This window comes from Micrasema longulum, unplaced genomic scaffold (genome assembly GCF_059751315.1).
Source record: "Micrasema longulum isolate JH-2025_06_02 unplaced genomic scaffold, ASM5975131v1 h1tg003551l, whole genome shotgun sequence".
Lineage (NCBI taxonomy): Eukaryota > Metazoa > Arthropoda > Insecta > Trichoptera > Brachycentridae > Micrasema > Micrasema longulum.
This window is the reverse complement of record NW_028280596.1, coordinates 4799-25238: the sequence shown is the minus strand read 5'-3', so window position 1 is coordinate 25238 and position 20440 is coordinate 4799. Positions and strand designations below refer to the sequence as shown.

The following is a 20440-nucleotide window of genomic DNA, read 5'->3' as shown; positions in this document are numbered from 1 at the left end:
TTTCCGCTCAAAATTTCAGAATGTATTTTTTGCACTTTTGCCGAATGTTTGTAATGTTAATGTGAAGTAAGGCAAGAGCTGTCCCATGATAATAATGTATTGATAGATTTATGATCACTTAGAGTCTACTTACAGTTCCCTGTATCGGTTCACAGTAATTTCCTTCCGTTCCATTAAGATTGCATGGACAGAGTTTGCAATTAGGAAAATCATAATAACCATAGCTGCATTGGTCGCACCAAGGTTCCAAAAATTCCTTCCGACACTCACATCGACCAGTCTCTTCTTCACAGTTACCAGTAGAGTTGGAGTACTGACAATTGCAAGCTGAAACCAATTTAGATGAAAACCAATCAATAAGAAGTACTTATTACAATTATCACCGCTGAAATACTGCACAATCGACTAGAAACGTCATCGCATTTACTAAAAAATCTCTATTATTGCAAATCATCAGGCAATTTCAAACAAAAACTAGTGAAATCATTGAGAAAAAAAAACACTGTCTTTCATTTTTCATAACAATAATTGTTAATGAGAGAAATGTTTTAAATTCCAGTATTTTGTAATTATTTCAAACACTTGAGATATCGTTGTACTTTGAAATGGAATGATTCTGATTGGCTGGAAAAGGAAACCTTCATTAATATCTTACATTGCTAGTAACTCCAATAAAAATAACATATCATCATTGCACCCGCAATATCTGTTAAGTATATTTGTTTTTTAAATTATAGGAGATAATTTAAACAATGAACATTTTGAACATGTATTTTTTTAAACATGCTTCTTGAATGATAATAAAAAAGAAAAATATGTTATTTTATTTAGAAAAAATATTTAAGTACATTTTGTTGGAACAAAATTGTGTAATCTTAATGAGAAATTGAAAATAGCTTAAAACAGGAAAAATCACTGTACAGATATTGCCAGCGCAACGATTATGCCAATGTTGATCCCTTGTTAAATTCAAAAAAACATAGTTTACAGAAGTAAAATACTAAAATAATATATTTTTAAAAATTAAATGACATTCAGCATATTTAAAACAGTTAGGTACTTACGTTCACAGACATCAGTTTGGTTCCAATGTTTCCCTCGCGGCCTGTAGAATTTAGATTTGCACTTATTACAGTTAATTCCTTCTGTATTATGTTGACAGTTTTGGCAAACGCCTCCACCTTTGTACATTCCATGAATGTCCAGAGACAACCTTTTGTCATCAATATCGGCATCATATTTACATTCATTGGAATGATCGAAGCAATTGCAAGCTAAAAATAGAAGTAAATTTGTAGTAATAGTACAAGTAAATATATATTGAAATGAGCGAATTAGTTGTTCAAAAGGAGCATTTAAAAATGTGCTTGGAGATGAAAACTGGTTGGGTAGGTTACCATTACCGCATGTTATATAAATTGTCACATATTATGTAAAATCTCCAAAGGCATTGGTTACATAAACGTATTTTGTTAAATCAACAGGCACAATTCTAGAGTATTCTAAAACATTTGAATTTCACTTGTTTTTTTGGCTCACTTGGCCAAATCTTTCCATTGCCACACCATTTTATAATCGTTTCTCTATAATCCATATTAATTACCAGTAACGCTTCGTTTTTACCCTGAAATATATCTTCGGTATGCTACCCATAAAGAAGTTTAAAAAAAAGTAAATAAGTATGTGTGCTCACGTTCACAAACAAATAGCTGTGACCGCTGAGATTGTCTCCACGCCTTCTGTTCGAAACCAGGACAGCAATAGGCACACTGAGGTCCACAAGTATGATGCTGGCATCTACACAGAAGTTTGTTTGGATTTTTAAGGTCTGGGATATCGCAGGATTCAGCATGTCCATTGCACATACAACGACCTCCTATGCTGACGTCTTTTATGGAATAGAAATACTGAAATACAAGGCGAAAATTAAAATCATGCGTTCTATGTGACAAAAGATCCCAAGAAAGACTAAAAATGAATAATGGGTTTTTGATCAAGAAATTAGATATTCCGATGAATCAACTTCATAAAAAATAACTTTATAACATCTTGTACTCAGTGGTACTTTTTAAAGTGGCTAATTCTTGGCAAAACATGTTTTGAGTAGGTATTTGATTAAATATTTGTGTACAAAGGTTTTTTTTATTTAAAGCTTGTAATATATGAATAACAGCAGGAAGAATAAATAACAAGATATGCAAGTAAAAAAATGCATCAAAGAAAAATGACTATTTAAATTAATTCATTCTGTTTTGATTGCTTTATAAAATTTAAAAAAACAGGAAAATTAAAAATACAAAATACCTGTCAACTGTCAAATTTGAAGTTTAGTTGAAATCATAGACAAAAGATTGTTGACTTTGAGTTTGAACAGTTTGAGACTACCGACTTGTCCGAAATGGTCTAATATCTATGATATTCAGATAAAAAAATAAACATTCAATAACTTATATTGCCATATTACATATAAAGGGGCTATTAGTTATATATTATGAAAATTAAATGTTGTGGTATACAATTAGATCATTCCTTTTTTTGAAACACAGTGGATGTGGTAGCTTTATTATTATTATCAAAGTGTAATATTTACTCTTCTGGTAACTGTCGGATCTTGTCGCGCAACAGACATCAAATGACCGAGGAGTGTCTTAGTCCTTAACAATCGCAATCTGACATTTGTGGCTCTGGTCCACTCTTGTAGAAGCGGAGAGTTGAAATATTTATTTGCCGATGGTCGATTGTTCAGAAGTGAAATGGGTATCTATAAAAATGAAATCAGAAATTTAGTAAACAATTTACAAATCTTCTTCACGTTTATTCATTACAGGGTATTTGCATGATAATATTATTTTCTTTTCTCAGATGCCTCATTCGCATTTAATGGTGCATAGAAAATTGCAATGATATACGCAATAACATAAAGGCAAGACGACCAGCATTGTTTTTTTTTACAATGAAGCCACTTAACCCAATTTAATTGACGTTTTCATAGTTTTATGTTTTTTTTTAACTTAAAAATTTCCATGAAACATTTTTAGACCGAAAATTCCCTGATAACATGTCATGAAGATAATTCATAATTTTGAATATATTAGTGGTTTTCATTTTCACGTTAAAGTTTGAATGAAAATAAAAATTGGAAATCTTTAATAAGGTAGGTATTAAGTATTTACAAATAAATCCAAAATAATATTTCATTTTCATTACGAACATTTTTTTTCTCTCAAAAATAATTGAGTTTCGGGTTCTTCGATAACCTCGCTGGTTAAAAATCGGTATATTGCTTAAAAATTCTTTAAATTACAGTTAAAAAATGGGTGACATCATTTACCTCTCCACCCTCCAAAGGCACAATTTTTGAGTACTCAGTATTGCATATTACAGAATCATCATTTGTTATTGGCAGTAAACTTTCCTTTCCAAAATGTGTTTCGCAATCTCTGAAAAAAATATCCTATTAAATTCGTTGCTTTCTTCATTGGTACACTTAAAACAAAACAACAACATTTTTTTTAAAGATTTTGTCAAGCACAGGCTGTTTGGAAAGAGCTACTATAGAGTCGAAGATCATTAATTTGCAGGACAAGACAGCTTGGCATTAGATTTGTGTTTTTTTATTTTAATTTATTCATTTTAGTTTGTTGATTTAAATTGTGTCCTTGATTAAAAATATTATTTTCTTTAAGAAAAGGAGAAATACTCGAGTTTTTATTATTTACTCAAATATTTAAATTTTCAGACTATTTCCTAAAAGTCGCAAATAACTTCTGCTGGAAAAATGAAAATCGAGTTGCGGTAGAGTGGGATTTGAACCTCGGACCTTTGGCCCGCGAGTCCACAATACTACCACGGGACCACAACCCGGTTATTTGTTTGATAGTTTTAATTTACTAACTATTGATTTGTATTTTATAGTTATAATTTTTTGACGATTATAAGAGATTCGGTGAACCCTATTTAAAGAACAAGTTAATAATAACAATAATAAAAGAAATAAGATATGCAGAATAGTAAATGCTGTACACTTCTTGGTATTTGTAAAAATATAATACATTAAAGAAAGTGAATTATTTGTTGGTCATCATATTGTCAGTTTTATTCATATTTTAAAAAAAAAAGTAATTTATATTGATATTTCTGTTTCAATTTTTTTTATATTGATTTGAATTAATTGAGCATCATCTTATGATAAACCACACGTAAAAAAATGTCCTGCCTAAACACAGGAACTTCCTAGATATTCGGGAGTCGGAACATAAAAAAAACATTAATTCGTGTGTTGCAAAAACAGTGAAATAAATAAAGTACTTACGCCAATGAATCCGAAAAGTATTGCCAAGGTTTGTAGGTTTTTCCATAGTCGGAAGATTTTTCTAAGGCCCATAGTCCAGGACGAGGGGAATTTCCCATTTGCACAAATACATACGCCACATGAAATTCCTGTTAACAATTAAAATTTCTATTTATTTATTGACAATAAATAATCATTCAATCATACCTTTTTGAATATACATAAATATACTTTAAAAAATAGCTTCACAACAACATAGAGTAACAAATAAAATGAATAAAAAACATATATCGTACATAGATAGATTGCCCACCACATACCGCACACCGCATCTGAGGACATAAGTTTCCTTGGCGGTGCCCAAATACACGGAAAAGTTACTCGTTGCCGAACGAGAAAAGCTGCCCGAAGGAGCTCTCTGTAATCTGATAGCCTTAGCATCGTTGTGCTGAAAGAAGGTAATCCAGAAGTACCTACATAATATGCAGTTCATTGGATTGAGAAAAGAGGGAAGTGAATTCTCCACTGGCTGGGATAAATTGATTGGACATGATCAATTTGCCGAAATGATAACAAAACTTTTTAAAAGCCTCGTAAATCTTTTTGAAAGCCACCAGATATGTATATTCGACAGGATCTATAACAGGGCCCCGGATAGTAGCGAGAAGTTCCATTCGGTAATCATAGAGAGGGGAAAGGAATAAGACGACTGTATGTGTTCAGAAGATTGATTAGGATATCTGCAGCAGCATGAAGAGAAATCAACAATATTGAAAACAAATAATTTGTCATTAAATTTACCATGATCAGATAAAAACTGCGTAGTCCAGTGATCGGCGATAACCCAAGAAGATTTTAAGCCCTGGCGGATTAAAGGGAAACAAATAAAGGTAACCCTCCCTGAAGGGGAAGATTCCCATCGCAATTGCCAAGCATCAAGAAGAGAATTTAAAGACATTTTTTAAATATCCGATTGAGACATTCCTTCAGTTGGGAGTAGACGGACGCCACATAACAGGGGAGCGCTTTCTTTTTAACTGGAAATTTGTAGATCGTCGCTGGACCTCCAGATCCAAACGGAACAAGTTCGTTAGAACTGGGAGTGCATTCGTCGAGCATGTTCTATATGCTTTAGTGAGAGCCAAGAGAGCTTGCCTTTGTCCGCTTAAAATAATTCGCCTGAAATATTGCAACTCACATCGGTGTGCTCAACAGCTACTTGAATAGCACACGATGCCTAGAAAAACGGATTTACATAGATACATATGGAAAACAGTTTTTTTTTTTCATATACATAAACTATATTTCATACTTTCAAACTTGTTATACCTAATCGATGAATTCTCGGGATTGGAGAAAAACGGTGGAAAATGGGAGTTGATCTCATTATGGGACCGACCGGCACTCTTACATTTTCGACAAACGCTGGGGACTCCAAGAAGACTAATTGTTGCTTACTCGGATTTTTTATTTTCACATAAAAAATCTACTCCTCTAAGTGTAGGCCCCCCTTTTTACTGCGTTGTATCACATGCTTTGTTGTCTTCTTTTGCTATTATGTCAATGGTCAAGATGTTAATGGATTTTTTCTCAAAAAATCTGTATTATTTTTAGAAAAAAAAAATTGTATGCCAATATGAAAGCTTTATAAGATATTATTCAAAAGGGGTAGGTATGTAGTAGTAAATTGAATGATATTTTCAATGATTTTTTTTAGTAGAGGACTGTTACTTAAACATTTAGTTAGTTTATTAATTTTAAAAATAATATTATTGACTGTAATTAACTTATTTTAAATTATTCAGATAAGTAATTTTGGGCTGCAATATTTCATTGTCCCCGAACTTGGCACCTGAAGTTTAAGTCTGATCGATTTACCTTCAAGTACCTAACAGTTGATCGAGTTACACTATATTTGATGTTCCAATGTAGCGCCCTGCGGACAGGGGGTATGATGATGATGTTGATTTATATAGCGCCATTTTCGTGAAAATCATTTTTAGGAGTGCTGCGAGTATAAAAGCAGGAAATTACATTTAAGAAAAACGTCTTTCTTAATATTCAATTAAAAACTTTTTTGATTTGAAAGTTTATTTTACTATCCGTTCTTACAGTTTAAACTTAAGGAGGTAAAATTACTGCGAAAGCAAAAGGGCCTGTATGACCACATGAAGCATAATACTTGAAGATACTGAAAGAAATCATTAAAAAATTAAATCTTTTGCTTTATTCGTGTAATAATGCGAAATACTGAGACCTATGAATGAAAGAATAACCCAATAGATGGACCATTAATGTTGCTCTGTTCTGGATAACGCCTCCGACATCCTTTCACGATAAAATAATATTGAAGGAATTGAGTAGATAAGCAGTAAAGTTGCCTCCGCTCTAGATAACTCTGTTATCTTGAGCTACATATTATAATATTGTGACTCTTTATTCTATAATTTGCACTAGGTACTTAGTTCATAAAAGTCCATAAAGTGTGGACACCTACACTTTTAGAATAATGATCGGTATCTCGGTCACATTATGCAATAAAGTAGATATAAATATGTCGAAATATTTGTTGGGGGTTTCATCTAAAGAGGGCAACGCCAATATCTCAACGGAGACTAAGGAAATAACTTTTGAAAGATATCTCAATCGAGATTAAAGAATTATTGGGATGTGTAAATCTAGGCATTTACAATTTTTATCACATGTCGTTGGCTGATGATAAATCATTTTATCTGCTGCCATATTATATCTGTGGGTACTTTGTACTTTCGTGCTAATAAATTTGTAGGTACTTTGCAAATGATAGAGGACCCTTAAATACCCTAGAAAATAGTATTCTGGAAATTACAAATTTACACTACATGCATTACTTTCCTAAGCAATCATCGTATTTGAATTTTATTTTTGTTTGTCAGAAATGATGTCACAATTTCTGCATTTTAAGGAAATGAATAAATAATATTTAGCACAATGTTACATTACATTAACAATGTCGTAATTTCTACTGGTCAAGAATTCGTCATGGTATATCAATATTTTACATCAATGTTAAAGATGGTTAAAATAACAGACTAAAATTGATTCCATAATTAATCTATTATATTATTCTTTATTTCAAAAGCCCGTCTGGTTTTGTCGCATTACACAAAAAATCAAAAGACCCACTTTTTGTACGAGTATAATTTTTTCCAGTATCTTCTAGTTTTATTTTTATTGCCGATTAGGGGCCGAATTGCCATCTCCATAATTTAACTCCGTAACGCTACAGAGATAGAAATGAAACACAATAGGGAAATATTACTTTTTCAAAACATTTTTAAAGTAATATAGGTCTATGAAATACTGTCAAGTAAAAAAAAAAAAATGCTAATTTTTCATCATCATTCCCTTCTCTCGTCTAAGGGTGCATAGGGCACTGCATTGGTACACCAATCGCAGCGTATCTTGATTATTTTTTGCTACATGAAGGTAAAATGAACAGTCTTACGCTTCAGGTACCAGTGTAGGTACTATAAAATATTCTAGCGTGAAAACACCGTTTTAAATAAATATTCCATATCAACTATTTCGGAAATCGAACCCAAGACCTCTTGCATGGTAGACAAACGAGTTGACCACTACACTACGAGGTCAACTAATTATTAGTAGCATATTTGTAATTTTAAATTACATGTTTATTTGTTCCTGACCATTGAAATTAGTTTAGAACATTATCATGAATCTTGATGTCACAACACCCAAGGCCAAACACGTCGCGTTTTTCGAGCAACGTATTTTTATTAAACTATTTTTACATTTATATATGAAAACATTTCTCCACAATATCCATATATATATAGTTGGATAATTTATATAGTACGATTTTTGTGAAAAAAATATCTCAGCCCGTCTTGCACCTACAGAGCGCATGGACGGTTGGGATTCTTTATTGATTTTGAAAATACAATTAATTATTCTAATTCCATTTCATATATTTTTATCGGTATTCGTAGTATGTGAAATTCTCTTATTAGCCAAAAGATTTGAAAGTCCTTTTAAAATCTGGAAACCCTGAAAATGTAACAGTCGGCGACAGCTGACTGTCTACTGATAGTATTCATTTTATTGATGTCTTCATCGCTTCCGGTCATCGTTGCCGTCATAACGTCAACTATACTATTTATTATTAATTAAAAACTGGTCCTCATGTTTAGCTTTTTTTTACTGCTTGGTTTTTGTGGTATTACATCACGTCAAACTTACAACTTGGCATAACGATTTTTTAAAAATCACCTTTAACAACCTAGAATTCCATTCGTCCATGCGCTTTGTAGCTGCAAGACGCTTGTTATTTTTAGCTTGCATATTATGAACATTAATTTTAGAATTAAATTATTTCTAACTTCAATTTCAAATAAGTTTAAAATAAAAAAAAGGTATTTGAACCGTAATTTTATCGAAAATAAGAATATTAAAAAATAATACATATGCATATTAAAAAAAAAGTTTTTTGAAATAAAATATAAACTAGAATTAGACACTTCATTATTGAACGTAAATTTAAAAATTATAATCCCTCTAAAAATTATAATCCCTCTAAAAATAGATCAGTGAAAATAATACTCAAATAAATAAAAATATTATACGTAATACATATACCCTTTACCCACCAACCCACCTAAAACGTTTATAATGCATTATAAAGGTTCGTGGTTTCATATGAAATTACATCCATACAAGTTATGGTGTTTAATGGCTGGCAGTTTTACAGGAAATCGTAAAACTTCATTCAAATGCCATGAAAACATTAACATCACTTTTGTGTAAATCTAGCATTTCAAAATAAATATTTGTGTCTTAAAATGTCATCGAGACAAAGAATTCTTAGAAAAGAGACTTTTTGACAATTATAAGGGTGGTATTCTGAATCTTCTCCACCCGCTAGAGAGTGATTAATTTACAGATTTTAATTTTTTGCATGCGTTTACACTTTGCTTCATATCTGGCCACACTGATGATTAAACGTAAAATAAATATGAACACATGAAATCAAACATTATGATTTTTATTAAGAAGATTATTGCGACCGTAAGCATTTTTCAAAATACTTGATTAAGTTGAATTGACCAAACCGCTTGAGTCTTTTTTCGTTTTTTAAACAGTTTTATAAAAAAGACAAACTGTGTGAAAAAGACAACTGCACGTCGGACTGATTATGCCTGACTAAAATCAATAAAATCGAGATCTCGTATTCCCGATTTCCGCAACCCGGAACTAAACAGTTTTTGTTTTTTTAGAGTATCAGTTTAAAACTTTCTGTGTCGGTATCATTTACATTTTTCTAAAAAAAATATTTATTAAGGAAATCATACAGTCTTTATATAAATACAAGGTACAAAATAACAATTAAAAAAAGTAAGACCAATTACAGATTTTACATAAATTTATTTTGAATGCAGGAGGAAAGAGGAAAAAATAATTAAATTCAAAAAATATTATATTAAATAAAAAGTACATAAAAGGGAGAAGATTTGTCAGCTTCAACTCTACTTTCCTCCCCTCTCTCTCTGTTCCCATGAACATTTATATTTCTTAGTAAAAATTCACAATCAACGATAATTAATTAGATGCAGGTAGTAGATGTACATATGAATAAGTATAAATTAAGAGTTGAAATTAAAAGATAAAATTAAAAGTTAAAATTAAAATAAAAAGTTAAAATTAAAAGTTAAAATTTAAATTTAAATTTATTTCAACAGAGAGGGAAAACATTTTTGAGAAAGGAATATGGAAGTCTAGGCTTATAACTCTTTTTTAAAATAAATTAAAAAATGAATAACTCTCTAGGGAGGAAATCCAGCCAGTCTGCAAGCATTTGGACATACTCAAGCATTGTTAAAATTAAAATTAAAAGTGTAAATTAAAATTAAAAGTTTAAATTAAAAATTATAATTAAAATGTTAAAATAAAATAAAAGTCCAAATTAAAAGTTAAAAGTTGAGCAGGTGATAAATTTTAAATGTTTAACAGATCTGATGAAAATATGGTATTTACAGTGTAATATGTCGATGTCACTAAAACTGTCATTATAGGTAATCGGGATTCTTCGAAGGGCGCTATTTTTCATATATTTCGTATACCATAATATTCATATTAGTATTCATCATATTTGTATACCGTACGTCTGAAGACGGCAGATATAACTGGGGGGCAATTGCAAACGTTATCTTCATCGGTAGGCAAACGTTATCTTCAGTTTTAGTCCCAACACTTATGTATGGAAATGAAACATGAAATGAAAGCAACCTCGGTATGCCATACTGACATATCATCTCTGACGACATATTATGATCTAATTCAACCAATAAGTGACGCTAAAACTTTGCTCCGCGTTCCTTACTTAAATAAAATAGTTCTTATTCACATTCTTTTGTTATTAAAAGCAGCCACTTCAAAACTATTAAAATTTTAAATAAATCTCAATTAAAACAAAAAGTGTTAGCTTGAACATGACTTTTTATACATTCAACAGTTCTAATACCAATCGTAGTGTCTTGATCATTTCTGTTACACGAAGGAAAGATTATTAATCTTACGCTTTAGGTGCTAGTCCAGGGCCTATGAAATATTCTAGTGTAAAAACACCCTTTTAATAAATATTTCATGACAATCATGCAGGGAATCAAATCCGAGACCTCTTCCGTGGTAGGCGAACGCATTGATGGGAAGGAAATGAGTTGGAGAAATGTGGACGTTTAAACATAGACAGAATAGAGAATGTTACACAGTTTGTAAAGTGGCAACTAACGCAATTCCATCAAGAACGAACCAGGTTTTAAAATTTTATTTCGGCTTTTAGGAAATAACTCAATTTCGTCATTTTATTGTACCTAATAGGCTAATGAGGCATCATATTTGTTTTAGATACTAGCTTTTACCCGTGACTTCGCTCATGTCTGGGGTGCTATTCTGAACTGCTCTTGCGGCACGAGAAAACAATTTTTCCCGTGTATTTTATATGTAATACGCGAGATAATACGGCCGCGAGAGAGTTTGGAATACCAACCATGGTCTAGTTAGTGAAGTCAGCATGTGCTTTTTCAGATTGATTTTTAATTTGTTATCAGCGTACTATTGTAACGAGTAGAGGAAACGCGGTCTGACTTTTCTTCATAGAAACGTATTCCTCTATTTTCTCCCTGGATTATGGCACTAGAGCAGTGATTTTTTTACACGCTTTAGATTTTTTATTTATTTATACATTTTATCGTAGATACAATTTTATGTGAACTTTGCCCAGCTAAGATGGGTACATACACCGTTCCAAGCTAGGCAATTACATTTTAATACATGATAATGGTTTACAAGTTAATAGAAAGCACAGACTAATAAAATATAAACTTACTCGTATACCGATTTTGATACATATACATACACACATACACACATACACACATACACATACACACATATACATCGGTAGTCAGATGGGAGAAGGGACCATCTGTATTTTTTTCTGTTTTTTAGTTTTCAAAAGTTTTAATCAATATTTCAGTAAACACACAAAAAATAAAAATATAAAAAACAGCATAATTTAGAATGGCAATTCATTATTGAAAAGCAACACTAAATGGGGATTGAAATATTAAAATTGAGTCGTATTTAAGCTCTCCTAAACATTTATGAAAATTACAGATGGTCCCTTCTGCCATCTGACTACCCTCATATATACATACATACACATATACATATACACACATATACATACATACATACACACACATGTAATACGTAAATTCGTAAAACATAGAAAATTTATTTAATATAATGCGAAACTCCATGATTGCCATTTGAATATATATTTTTTTCAATTATTATTTTTTTAATATTTTATTTTTAACATCCAGTAAGCATCTTCGATCCACGGCATGCATTAACCTTTCTGACTCCTTACGACCAATGTCACGAAAGAGCGAGGTCAACACCTTCCGCAACTTGAAAACACTCCCGCTTTTCCACGATTCTGGCAAAAAGTTATGGACCTTTTCGCCAACGGCGTGTCTACATCTTTTTGATTTTTTTATAAATTGTTTCTTGGGAGCTCACGCTCCGAAAACCCATGAAAGCACCCAGTTTTATCTGCCGTCTTTGGACGTACGGTATAGAAATGGGATAAATAATTTTAAAAACGGAAAAGGTACGGAGACAGAAGATTTCAAGTACTGTGGAGGAATTATTTGGGTAATTAATGAGTCATTTATCAATAAGAATTTTCCCGAAGGAATAGTACATTTTATCGGGATTGAAAGTAGTTTGGTCTTCCAAGTATCGCAATGAAAGAATGATCCGTTAGTCTATGGCAGGGTTGCCATATTTCGATAGGGTCTCGTCGGGACGTTCTGGAATGGGGATATGCAGCAACAAAAAGGGCAATTTCATAATGGTAGAAATATAATAGATAGGTTTTTCTTACATTTTATGTGGTGCTTCAATTTATATTTATATTCATGTTTTTTTTCTGACTTAATATTGACGTAATACTGCAATATTGATTCTACAGTCCCTGGCAGCAGACGACATTTTTTGTCGTGGCTTTTAACTGGGCTAACATCAATTATATTCCTTTTTTCAATGTGGTTTTATGAGTAGGAATGGAAATTAATTACTCGCTAAATTTCAAAAATTGATAAAAAAAAATATTTCACAGAGCCCTTTAACATCCACTCTATCGAGGCAAGATGAGCTTCAATGAATTTCTTTAAATACATCAATTGCTGGAAACATTTGCATCCATATTTACACATTCATAGTTAGTACGTCCGTAGAAGATTTATGTTGATTAACAGCATTATAAAGAGCGTAATTCTAAATCGGGACATTATAGTTTTCATCGGGACGTCGGGGCTCAATAACGGTGACAGTCCCGATATATCGGGACGGATGGCAACCATAGTCTATGGTGACGTGGTATTTTTATTCTATTCACATATCCAAAACTCAACAACAAAACCGAAACGAAAAGCAAACCCAAACTAACCATAGATAAAGCGAGTCAATTATAGAAATTCAAATAATTCATTTAAATTTATTCTTTTTGAAAGCTCGCCTTACCGCCTATTCATTTTAAAATGAACGTATCTATGCAGAAAGTAGCCAGTCCTCAATTTAGAAAAAAAAATACATATTGCTGTTATCGGATGCAGTAAGGTCAATTCTATGTTTTGCTAAAAACAGTCAGGCTGCTTTCACACAAAAAACTGTAAGATTCACCTTCTAAAAAAACAGTTTTGATCACAAAAACGGCATTGATCAATTTGCAGAAAACACCTACCGCCATAGAAAAATCTTAATGTACTTAAAAAAATCAATAAAACTGTTCAGATACATAAGTAAATTTTAGTTTTTAATATATTTTTTTTATGTTTATCATTTGTCAAAGTTAAAAACATCCCAACTGTTGGGTGAATTTGATTATTCACTCTTTTCACAAAGGAGCTATTATCTCAGTTTCACTTTTCTATGGCTGTCTCTTAAAGAGCTGAAACCTTTATTTATGCGGGTGAGATTTATCTAATTGAATTATTGCACTCTTTAGCTTCACAAACATCAACAGATAAAAGAATTGAAGGAATAAAGATATTTAAATATGGGCAGAATGGTGAATGTTACACAGTGTGTAAGTGGCCACTTAAACCAGCCAATGACAGGTCATAAACCCTTTAGATGCCTAGACTTCCATATTGCCTTCTCTAAAATGTTCTTCATCTCTGTTGTAATATGTTAAATCAATTCAGTTTTGCTTTTCAGGCCCCGTTCTGTACAATTAATATCCCGATGTGTCTTGCAGCTACAGAGCGTATAGGCGGTTGGGATACAGTTCCCCATTTCCAATTATGTTAATTTTTATTTTTTTTTGGTTTATTCAATAACAATATTCACATTTTATTTTTCATAATATTTTAAAATACGATAAAGTTTGTCTTTTGTTTTTAGTTTTGTCTGGTAGTTTATTGTATAATTTCTGTCCTTGGTTTATTATTCTCGACTGTCCTTGTCTCGTTTTAAAATGTTGCATATGATATTGTTCTGATATTCTCGAATTGCGTCCATGTTTACTACAATTTTTCTTATGTTTTAGTTCTTCGTCTACAATTATAATTACATTAATTTCTTAGTCTTTATGTTAAAAAGGAAAAACCAAATGTTATGACGTATGTATACGTCCTTCACTAGGGCCCAAAAATCTCTTTTTTTTCGCTACGAAATGAATGACCAGAATCTGAAACGAACGACGAATGTTAAGGATCTGGGCGTTAGATTTGTGAGCACCCTGACATTTCATGAACAATCAGTGATAATGCATTGAAGATGTTCTGATTTGTTCTGCTTACTGCCAGGGTTTTTTAAAATACTCGCGTACTGAGAACTCTTTACAACTCCTCTGTGAGAAGTAGACTCGAGGTGGCTCGTTGATTTAGGGGCCACATGAACTGAAGTACTCTCTTATGATAGAGAAAATCCAGAAGAAGTTTCTGAGATATCTCTACATGAGAGAGTGCGGGTATCCTTGGCTCTACCCAACCGAGTTTATCCAGGGTATGCTTGGCTACAACAGTTTGGAGACTAGAAGGAATGTGTATTTGACTACACATTTTTATTGATTGTTGCGCGGTAAGATCGATAATTCTGAGATTATGATGAGCATTGGTTTGTATGTTCCTGATAATTACCTAAGACAGCGTCAGCATAGATTGTTTCATATTCCGATATTCAGGACTAACCTGCCTATGGTTATGCCTGTTAGAAGGGCTACCGCTATGCTGAACAACATCGCTCTGGATACGGCGGCCTCCGTAGTGTAGTGGTCAAGACGCTTGACTCACGCACGGAAGGTTCCGGGTTCGATTCCCGGTGAGAACACAAAAATTAAAATGGGATTTTTCTCAAGCCTGGGTGTTATGTGATGTAATTCACCACTGTAATTGGGCCTCCTGGCCTGTTGTAGTGAAAAATAAAAATAAAATAAAATAAATATCTGTTCAATGTATCCGAAGGGGTTTTCCGGAGCAGGATTCTCCTACTACTTTCGCATGAGTATCTTTCGTGTATTTTTTTTCTTTTTTATAATATGTACGTATTGAATATATGTTTGTAATGTATATGTAATATTAAAAATAAATTAATTGAAAAATGAATTGAATTGAGTTGAAGACATAATCTTTATTTAATGTCAAAGTTCTTTGACTCTACGGCACTAGAACTTGTGTTGCAGTCGAGAATCTAGCCACCCTCGTAATTTGGAGTCTAAAACGAGGTTTAGTGAATGCACTAAAATAGAACAACTGAATTCCGAATACTGAAATGCATTCGATATTACTTTACTCCGCAGTCACCGAGAGTTGAAATTGAGAAGCCAGATCTAAAAGACAAATATTACAATAATGACGCTATATATAGAGGGGACGCAACTTTCTGTAATCCGCCAAACGATAATAATATTTTGCTGATTTATATAGCGCCATTTTTATTGAAAATCACTTCAAGGACGCTTTGCGATTTTATACATCGGCATACATTCTAACTAAGCTAAAATTACATATTATATTTACTGATTTAAAATTGAAGGTATGATAAACGAAAAAAGTGAGATTTCAGTTGAGATCTGGGCTCCGATTACAACGGGAAGTTAACATTTATCTTCAATTTTATCTACAAAGTAAAATGAAATTTTCTGTATAAAAGCAGAATATGCACACATTTTTTCTTATAAAAATGTTCATTGTTCAATTATAGGTTACCGATGAAGATACTTTAAATGCTCATGCAAATATGTATACTCATTTTCGTACTCAAATATCGAGTTTTCTCTATAGACAGTCGAAGATAACTCTGTAAACTTCCTATTGTAATAGAAGCGCTGAACTGACTGGGATTGTCGATGATTCGCAAGTGTGAAAGCAATTGGTTCCAGGCAGAGGGGCCGGCAACGGCAAAAGCGCGGTCTCCGAACCTAGGGTTTAGGCAGCGCAGGAGTTCGACAAGTTTTCTTCTGCCTTAATCATGATATGAACGATGATAGACTTTAACAATTAATTGCAAATACTACCGTAAAACTTTATTCATTTGACCTTTTTTATGTTTTTTTCATGATTTCATTTTAATATTATCTTAATTAACTACATAAAACTAATGTTACTAAATTATAATAAAATAAATATAAAACCACTGTGTATTTTAACTACTTTTTTTTTCTACCGACCGATTTCAAAGTTACATAAGCTTCTTTATCAGGGTATACTAAACTAATGAATTCTATCCTTTTTTATTTTTACACTGATAACTAAATTACATAATAAATATTGATATATTATGGAGGTAATAAATCCAGTGTTTTTGTCGTGTTGATTGTTTAATGACAAGAAGTTAATTACTAAATGAGATTATCGGAAAGCACTGGAAATATATTTTTGAATTTTTCGAAAACAATCGCGCTTTCAAAAAGCTTATCTTCCATTTACTTCCAATTATTACTTTTTGTTATTATGGTTATGCGAAGAAAATATTTGTATTTTTATTTTTAAAATATTGATGTCAAGAGGTCGCATTTTGATTACAAAAACTTTGCTTTCGTCCCTCCTCAGGCGGCGAAATTTGTGTATCACATGGTTATAAATGATAAAATCCAAAAGTAATTTAATTCATGGACTAGTGAAATATAGAGTATAAAGAAAACCCAATCAGTTAGTTCGGTCGTATGAAACGAACGGATAATGCAAAAATGATTTTAAAAATATACACTGCAAGAGTGAATAGATCGTAGAACAGCCACGGAAGACTTGACATGATCAGAACAATAAAAAATTCAAATAGTGCTATATAAAAATATGCGATTGAAGGGCGTGCATGAGAAGAGGTGTGAAAGTGGAAGAAACTAGGACTGTAAGATATACACGTTTGGCGTTCTATCCTCTCTGCCTTTGCCTACCGAGAAAAAACGTGATAGTGTATTAGTAATAGTTACAATAGTAATAAGACTCTGGTTTAAAGCGGATTTTCTAGTAAGTCGGAACATATGCATGAGTGTTCCTTTTGTCATCATATCGTTACTTTTTTATTAATTAATCTAGGTACATAACATAAAAAATGATTTTTTTTCTATTACAACCTACATTTATTTTTTGAGTTTATCTTACATCTGTAACTTTCCAAAAAGAGACATTCTATTGTGCTTGGAGAGTGACTAACACTGTTATAGTTATTTTTATAATATATTTTGAATCTTGAAATAGGTCACAAACAAACATATTACCTACATACATGTATATTTAATTTATAAGTTATTTAAAACATATTTCTTAACCTTCTGTTTGAATTTTTATATTTTAATAATTGAAACCTTCCCATCATTAATGATTTATGTTAAATTTGGGCTGTATTGAGTTGTGAATGCAGTACCTTAATCGTATTATCCATATTTCCAGTCGAAAAATATATGTATTTTTTTTTTTTTTTTTTTTTTTTTTTTTATACGCCTCCACTCGTTTGCGAGTGATTTTGGCTCTTAGAAACAAGAAAAAGAAATTTAAAGAATATACGCTTCAGTGAACGACAAAAAAAAACCCATACCCACGAAAAAATATAATATAATGTGAGGTAGTTAAAATCAGTATGAAAGAGTTGTGACAATAAAATATTATTACTGTATAAAGTAAACGTAAACATAAAATGAAATTTCGGGCCAAAAGTAAAGAGGGACATTCAATTAGACTTATTAATTAAATTATGCAAATAATATTTAACAAATTCAAATATTTTTATTATTTGTCCTTAGGAATTTAGTCAGAAGTAAATAAGTATCCAAATCATTCTGGGCTAGTAAAAATTTTACGTTAAGAGGGAACGTATATATGTATTTAGCAGTCCTAAATAATAATGCATTTTTATGTTTGCTTCCCTGCATTAGTGATCAATGTAAATTCAAAATGGGCGACAATATCAGTGATTTACGTTATGACAATTATTAATGCATGGAAATAAACTTTTTTTTATACCATTAAAAATGTAAATGATTGTCCTGTTTTTTTCCACTATTATTTTATTGGGAGTATTTTCTTTCTTATTGTATTTTAAATCTAAAGTTCATAAATAATATTAAGCCTAATATAATGTTTTATTTGATTATCTCAAAACACCAAATTGTAACATACATCACTAATGGCTTCAATTATGTTGATTTAGTAATTTTAAATTACATAATGTCGAATATACCAGAAAATAATAATACAATAATGCCAATGAAAACAGAACGCTGTTCTTACTAGGGTTCAAAAAAAATACTTTGAATCTGTAAGGTATGTTGGTGAATAATAAATTTAAAAAATAAATAAAAACTTTAATTTAGTTACTGTTAATTGTTTTGAAATAAATAAATAATAAAATAAAATGATAAATAATTGCTCACCTGTCCAAGATCGATTGTTAAATTGACTTCATTGTATTTCATCCCTCTCGATAGGGGAGGACTTTGCCACCAAGTTTCCATCCCGTCAGCAGCGAACTCTGGAGGGTGTCTCTTGGTTGGACTATTAAGGTCGCAGAAATCGCACACCTAAAATTTCGAAGTTATTATTTTTAAATAATCGTATAGGTTTAAAATGCATTAAAGATTAATAGGGGGTAAAATTCTGACAAACAAAAAAATTTGGATAACATGCATAGTACACATTGTAATTAGTAATGCATATTACGCTCGTGTAATGTAGATAGTAGAAATAAAATATATAAGGCTATGCTGAATGTTCAGCGCCCTTAAGATGATCTTCGCAAAAAAAGTATGTATATCGTCCAAAATAAATAATAGCTAAAAAAAGAAAGAAAAATTTATTAAATATTTGGCTTAATAAGTAAATATAAATATACGCTACATGATATAATAAATAAAACGCCGAGTTTAATATTATGACGAATACAAGTTTTGATTCTTCAAAGCAAACAAAAAACCATCACGCCGTTTCCCCGTAAGAGTAGGCAGAGAGGATAGAAACGTCATATCACCTTGTCTTTGCATACAGATCTTGTTTTCTCTGCATTCATAAATTTTCTTATGCACGCGCGCCGATTATTCCAACTTTTGACATGGCCATCTTCAAATGTTTGTCGATTTTGGTCATGCCATGTCTTTCTTGGTCTTCCTCTATTTCTGCATCCATCAACATTCGAATCGTAAATCTTTTTGGTCGTCCTTTCGCTGTCAATTCGCTCTACATGTCCAAACCAACACACAGCTCCTTCCTTGATTTTGTTGATAATGCTTATCTTACCCTTACATATTTTTATTATTTTTTTATTTCTCATAAAACTTTGTATTTTTTCTTTTATATGAGGAGACCTCACTGAGTATACCCCGTGTCGAGGCATTCATTTACAGTTTGTTTTATTGTGTTCTAGTTACAGTATGTAAGGCTGAGATATACATTATCGAGAGAATCAAGAAAGGGGTGCTGCGTTGGTTTGGACATGTAGAGCGAATGCACAACGAAAGAACGGCTAAAAGGATCTCCGATGCGAATGTTGATGGATGCAGAAAACGAGGAAGGCCGAAAAGTACATGGCACGATCAAATCCATCCAAACTCTGTTGGCTTATGTATAAGTCACTGCACAACTCTGCTCCGGAATATCTAAGGGAACTATGCATTTCAGATAAACTAGCTGACAGGCGTCTCACGCTTAGATCAGCTACGTCTACGGCGAGAGGAAAAGTTATTGTACCTCTACGCAAACAGCGCACTAAATTTAGTGAACGCGCATTTGCGGTCGCAGGCCCTATGGCATGGAATGCTCTCCCAGCAGAGGTGCGAGGCTGTGAAAGTGAAGTGATGTTTCGGAAAAAACTTAAAACCCCCTTGTTCTCTAAATCATTTCAATAAATACGTAGCATGCGACAGCAAAATAATTTTTTAAAATTAAATTACAAATTTAAAAGCTTCATTTAAATTTATTTAACAATAGAATCACTATGTAAAGCGCCCTTGAGGTATTTTATAACGAAAATGGCGCTTTATAAGTTATCCATAATAATAATAATAATAAAATACTTGAAGATGGACAAGTCAAAAGTAGGAATAATCGGCGTGCGTGCATGAGAAGATGTATGAATGTAGAGGAAGCG

General features: G+C 32.0%; 1 protein-coding gene across 1 annotated transcript in view; it reads right to left on the bottom strand.

Annotated features, from left to right (window-relative positions):
- LOC148270714 (laminin subunit alpha-like) overlaps positions 1–18878 on the bottom strand; it is a gene marked incomplete at both ends in the record, with an annotated part of 40582 nt that extends 21704 nt beyond the window's left edge. The window contains 7 exons of the mRNA XM_088242271.1: positions 134–327; positions 1065–1274; positions 1694–1907; positions 2591–2761; positions 3332–3440; positions 4313–4440; positions 18732–18878. Coding sequence (XP_088098397.1) covers positions 134–327; positions 1065–1274; positions 1694–1907; positions 2591–2761; positions 3332–3440; positions 4313–4440; positions 18732–18878 — 1173 coding nt within the window. The remainder of the gene's footprint in view (positions 1–133; positions 328–1064; positions 1275–1693; positions 1908–2590; positions 2762–3331; positions 3441–4312; positions 4441–18731) is intronic.
- Between the last annotated feature and the right edge of the window lie 1562 nt (positions 18879–20440).